The sequence below is a fragment of the Mustela nivalis genome, assembly GCF_964662115.1.
Source record: "Mustela nivalis genome assembly, chromosome: 20".
Lineage (NCBI taxonomy): Eukaryota > Metazoa > Chordata > Mammalia > Carnivora > Mustelidae > Mustela > Mustela nivalis.
Window position 1 is genome coordinate 41398591 of NC_139039.1, and position 6442 is coordinate 41405032.

The 6442-nt window shown below is 40.7% G+C and overlaps 1 protein-coding gene across 1 annotated transcript; it reads left to right on the forward strand.

Moving 5' to 3' along the window:
• Positions 1–1199: 1199 nt before the first annotated feature.
• OR11A1 (olfactory receptor family 11 subfamily A member 1) lies at positions 1200–2156 on the forward strand (the record flags this gene model as incomplete). Its single annotated transcript, XM_082715273.1, has 1 exon — positions 1200–2156. The coding sequence occupies one exon, from the start codon at positions 1200–1202 to the stop codon at positions 2154–2156; it is 957 nt and encodes a 318-aa protein (XP_082571399.1).
• Positions 2157–6442: the final 4286 nt, after the last annotated feature.

A 6442-nucleotide genomic window follows, 5' to 3' on the forward strand; every position in this document is an offset into this window, starting at 1 on the left:
AGCTTCCTCAGCACCATTCAAGTGCAGGTAGACCCCATCACCCCAGTTTCTAAAAGCCTCAGGTGTGACCTGGTGCTTATAGGATAGAGCTCCAGTTCGTCATGACGGGACAGGACCCTTGCACTCTGGTCCTGGACCATCTCTCCATCCTTACCTTCCATGTTCTTTGCCTAAGTCCTAATGCTTCTCCAGAAAAGAAATTCTTTTAATTGTCTTTGGCTACTTTCTCACAACACCTCCTTCCTTGTACATACACAGACCCATTTTTAGATCTTAAAAGCTCAATGACATGTCTTTGCTTCCATGGATGCCTCTCATGCTTAGATTGCTCTGGCCTATTGCCTGGCCAGCTCTTCCCTGTCCTGTGAAACTGATCCTACAATCTACTTTCCCTGACCAGATTCTCACACTTCCTCCACTCCTTTGTATTTGGTCTCTCTGTTCCCACAGAACCTATACTTCCCTGCACTGTCACTGGTCACATTTCCAATATAAAATCTTGAATGACTCGATGGAACCAGTATTTAAAGAAGGTTGTCTTGCTAAGGGAGAGGGAAAATTGGGGACTAGCAGGCCACAGAGAGGTAACTGTACTGAGATGGTCATGAAGGGGCTGTGAAAGCAGTGGTGTGCAACGAGGAGAGAATGTGTAAGGGATGTCACTGATTGGAGGTGGGGAATGGGAGAGGACATTAAGATGAAAATGACTATTATATGGTAAGGGCAGTATCAAGACATAATTTTTCACCACTCACCTGTTTGATTGTGACTGAGAAGGATGGAGGAATTCATGTTTGATCACGCTGATCATGTTTTGAGCTGAGGGTAGGGCCTGTCTAGCAAGCATTGGAGGGTGTTCAGGAGGGAGGATGTGTGGCTGGATCTACAGATTAGGATTGTGGTTTCACTGTGTCACAGAAATACTGTGTTGCATTAACAGGGTGGAGGGCTCTGAAGACTGCTGGTATTTGGATGAACTCTCTAGAGTGAGAACATGCACAATTAAGGACAGCCCCAGGAACAGGAGTTGGACAAGGGGTAAGCCACTACAAAGAGGGACAGGTGAGGATGTGCAAGGGACTTGTATTCTGGATACTCAACATCATTGTTTTCATTTTAGCTCTACTTATCTCAGAGTTGGTGTATGAGAAGAGATGCACTAGAATCTCTCCTTTAATCTCTGCCAGAGAGCAGCTTGGATGATCCCTATGGAAATGGTTGCTCTAGAAAACCAAACTATTACAGAATTTGTCCTCCTTGGTTTCCATGACATAGCTGAGCTGCATCTCCTTTTCTTTATTGTGTTCACTGTCATCTACATCTCCACTGTCATGGGGAATGTGCTAATCATTGTGGTGGTGGTTAGCTCACAGAGGCTCCACACACCCATGTATTTCTTCCTGGCTAACTTGTCCTTCCTGGAGATCTTCTACACCTCCACAGTGGTGCCAAAAATGCTGCAGGGCTTCTTGCAGAAGGCAGCCATCTCTGTGGCTGGATGCTTGCTCCAGTTCTTTATCTTCGGTTCTCTAGCCACAGCTGAATGCTTCATGCTGGCCGTCATGGCCTATGATCGATACCTGGCAATCTGCTATCCACTCCACTATCCCCTTCTGATGGGGCCCAGAGGGTGCTTGGGGCTGGTGCTCATAGCTTGGTTCTCTGGTTTCATGGTGGATGGATTGGTTGTGGCCCTAATGGGCCAACTGAGGTTCTGTGGCCCCAGCCAGATTGACCACTTTTACTGTGACTTCATGCCTTTGATGGGCCTTGCCTGCTCAGATCCCAGCATTGCCCAGATGACAACATTTGTTCTCTCTGTGGTCTGCCTCACTATCCCCTTTGGACTGATTCTGACATCCTATGCCCGGATTGTGGTAGTTGTGCTAAGAGTCCCTGCAGGGGCCCAGAGGCAGAGGGCTTTCTCCACTTGTTCCTCCCACCTGGCAGTAGTGTCCACCTTCTATGGAACTCTCATGGTCTTGTACATTGCACCGTCTGCCGTCCACTCCCCACTCCTCTCCAAGGTCTTTGCTCTGCTCTACACTGTGGTCACCCCTCTTCTCAATCCTGTGATCTACACCCTAAGGAATAAGGAGATTCATCATGCACTGCAGAGGCTTTTGTGTATTAAGCACATTGAAACACCTGATTGAAGGAGGAGGGTGGTGAAGATTTTATTTGGACTTTGGATGTCTCCACTGGGGTTTCCTTCAGAACTGGCTGGTTGGGGAGGAAGAACTTTGCTCTATTTTGACATTTCCCTTTGCAAAATGTTCTATAGTTACTCTAAAAAAAATTAAAAAATTTCAAGTGCTAACTTAAAATTTACTTTTATCTTTTATTCTTTTTAAAATAGGCTATGTAAGGGCACCTGGGTGGCTCAGTGGATTAAAGCCTCTGCCTTCAGCTCAGGTCATGATCCCAGGGTCCTGGGATCGAGCCCCAGGTTTGTCTTTCTGCTCAGTGGGGAGCCTGCTTCTCTCTCTCTCTCTGTCTGCCTCTCTGCCTACTTGTGATCTCTGTCTGTCAAATAAATAAATAAAATCTTAAAAAAAAATAAAAATAATAAAATAAAATAGCCTATGTATATTTAATAGAGAAAATAGATACACAAAAGTAGCAACAGAAAGCTGACCTGGAAATATTAGCTACTAGTATTGTGTGTGGATTGTGAAACTTTGTAGTCTGTCCTTCCACTGGACGCTATGTCTCAAACATCTTTCTATTTCATGAAGTATGTACTTATGTATTCTTTTGGGTTTTTTAGAATGGCTAAACATGATTTGTTTAAATAATGTTCTATTGTGGAATCTTTTTAGTTATTTGCAATTCATTCACCATACAAACATAGTTCACATCCAGATTTTATTACAATAAATCTTTAGAACTTCAATTGCCTGGTCTAAGGATCTCTAATATTTTTTAAAACTTAAAAATGAATGCATTTTATTTCTTTTAAATTTTTTAATTGTAGACAATTTCAAACATATGAAAGTAGAGAAAAAATTATAGCAACCCCATGTAGCAATCGTACAGCTTCAGTATCTGTATTTGCCAACTCTGTTTCAATGAACTGTACCTCCTTCTTTTTCTCAAAATTTTAGAGCACATTCAGAAGTGTACATTGTATAATACATATTCCACATATAAATATTCACTGTGCTCTATGACTGGTAAAGACATTTTTAATTAACTTTATTTTTAATACCAATACAGTTAACATACAGTGTATTATTAGTTTCAGGTGTACAATATAGTGATTCATCACTTCCATAGATCACCCTGTGCTCATCATGACCAAATACACTTCTTAATTCCCACCACCTAGTCCACCCATCCCCCACCTACCCCTCCTCTGGTGACCACTAGTTTGTTCTCTATAGTTAAGAATCTGTTTCATGGGCACCTGAGTGGCTTAGCTGGTTAAACATATGCCTTTGGCTCAGGTCATGATCCCAGAGTCTGGGAATGGAGAACTGTGTTGGGCTCCCTGTGCAGCTGGGAGTCTGCTTCTCCCTCTGCTTCCCTGCCCCACTAGCAACCCCCACTCACTTGTTCACTCTCTCTCTCTCAAATAAATAAAATCTTTAAAAACGAGTTTGCTTCATGGTTTGTTTTTCTCTTTTTCCCCTTGGTTCACTTCTTTAGTTTCTTAAAAACTCCACATGTGGTTGAAATCACAGGAATTTGTCTTTCTATTACTTCTTTAACTTAGCATGATAACTTCTAGTTCATCCATGTCATTGCAAGTGGCATGATTTCATTCCTTTTGAAGGCTGAGCAATATTCCATTGTAAATATATGCTACATATTCTTTATCCATTCATCTGTTGATGGACAATTAAGTTTTTTCTTTTTTGGCTATTGTAGATAATGCTGCTATAAACATCAGGATATATGTATTCCTTGAATTAGTGTTTTTGTATTTTTTTAGGAAAAATAGTGTGTCATTACTGGATCATAGGGTCGCTCTATTTTTACCTTTTTGAGTAACCTCCATACTGTTTTCTATATTGACTGTACCAGTTTGCATTCCCACCAACAGTGTAAGAGGGCTTCCCTTTTACTGTATCCTCACTAACATCTGTTGTTCCTGATTTATTAAATTTAGTATTCTGACCAGTGTGAGGTGATATCTCATTGTGGTTTTGATTATGAGTGATGTTGAGCATGTTTTTATATGTCTGTTAGCCATCTGTACATTTTTATGGAGAAATATATATTCATTTCTTCTGCCCATTTCTTTCTTTTTTATGATTCATAAAATAGAGCTTTTATTTTCTTTTATTAATTTTTAAAATTTTTTTCAATGGAACAGTATTCATTATTTTTGCACCACACCCAGTGCTCCATGCAATCCGTGCCCTCTATAATACCCACCACCTGGTGCCCCGACCTCCCAACCCCTGCCACTTCAAACCCCTCAGATTGTTTTTCAGAGTCCATAGTCTCTTTTTTTTTGTTGTTGTTGTTCTTTCTTTTTTTTATTAATTAAATTTATTTATTTTCAGCATAACAGTATTCATTATTTTTGTACCACACCCAGTGCTCCATGCAATCTGTGCCCTCTATAATACCCACCACCTGGTACCCCAACCTCCCCCCCCCCACTTCATTCCCCTCAGATTGTTTTTCAGAGTCCATAGTCTCTCATGGTTCACCTCCCCTTCCAATTTCCCCCAAATCCCTTCTCCTCTCCAACTCCCCATGTCCTCCATGCTATTTGTTATGCTCCACACATAAGTGAAACCATATGATAATTGACTCTCTCTGCTTGACTTATTTCACTCAGCATAATCTCTTCCAGTCCCGTCCATGTTGCTACAAAAGTTGAGTATTCATCCTTTCTGATGGAGGCATCATACTCCATAGTGTATATGGACCACATCTTCTTATCCATTCATCCGTTGAAGGGCATCTTGGTTCTTTCCACAGTTTGGTGACCGTGGCCATTGCTGCTATAAACATTGGGGTACAGATGGCCCTTCTTTTCACTACATTTGTGTCTTTGGGGCAAATACCCAGTATTGCAATTGCAGGGTCATAGGGAAGTTCTATTTTAAATTTCTTGAGGAATCTCCACTCTGTTCTCCAAAGTGGCTGCACCAACTTGCATTCCCACCAACAGTATAAGAGGGTTCCCCTTTCTCCACATCCCCTCCAACACATGTTGTTTCCTGTCTTGCTAATTTTGGCCATTATAACTGGTGTAAGATGATATCTCAATGTGGTTTTGATTTGAATCTCCCTGATGGCTAGTGATGATGAACATTTTTTCATGTGTCTGATAGCCATTTGTGTCTCCATTGGAGAATTGTCTGTTCATATCTTCTGCCCATTTCTTTACATGATTATCTGTTATGTGTGTGTTGGGTTTGAGGAGTTCTTTCTAGATCCTGGATCAGCCTTTTATCTGTACTGTCATTTGCGAGTATCTTCTCCCACTCTGTGGGTTGCCTCTTTGTTTTGTTGACTGCTTCCTTTGCTGTGAAGAACGTTTTGATCTTGATGAAGTCCCAAGAATTCATTTTCACTTTTGTTTCCTTTGCCTTCAGAGACTTATCTTGAAAGAAGTTGCTGTGGCTGATATCGAAGAGATTACTGCCTATGTTCTCCTCTATGATTCTGATGGATTCCTGAATCACACTGAGGTCTTTTATCCATTTCAAATTTATCTTTGTGTATGGTGTAAGAGAGGGTCAAGTTACATTCTTCTACACATAGCTGTTTAATTTTCCCAGCACCATTTATTGAAGAAACTCTCTTTTTTCCACTGTATATTTTTTTCCTGGTCTGTCAAAGATTATTTGACCATAGAGTTGCAGGTCTATATCTGGGCTCTCTACTCTGTTCCACTGGTCTTTGTGTCTGTTTTTGTGCCAGTCTCATGCTGTCTTGGTGATCACAGCTTTGTAGTAAAGCTTCAAATCAGGCAACGTGATGCCCCTAGTTTTGTTTATCTTTTTTAACATTTCTGTAGCAATTCGGGGTCTCTTCTGACTCCACACAAATTTTAGGATTGTTTGCTCCAGCTCTTTGAAAAATGCTGGTGGAATTTTGATCAGAATGGCATTGAAAGTATAGATTGCTCTTGGCAGTATAGATATTTTCTGGGACATTTATGGTTACCTGACTCCATTTAGGTCTTTAATCCATTTTGAATTTAATTTTGTGTGTGGTGCAAGAAAGTGGTCCAGTTTCATTTTTCTGCATGTGACTGCCCGATTTTAAAAACACCATTTGTTGAAGAGCCTGTCTTTTTCCTATTGGATGTTATTTCCTGCTTTGTTAAAGATTAATTGCCCATATAATTATGGGTTTATTTCAGGGTTTTCTATTCTGTTCTATTGATTTATGTGTTTATTTTTGTGCCAGTATCATACTGTTTTGATCACTACAGCTTTGTAATATAATTTAAAACCCTGAATTGTGATGCCTC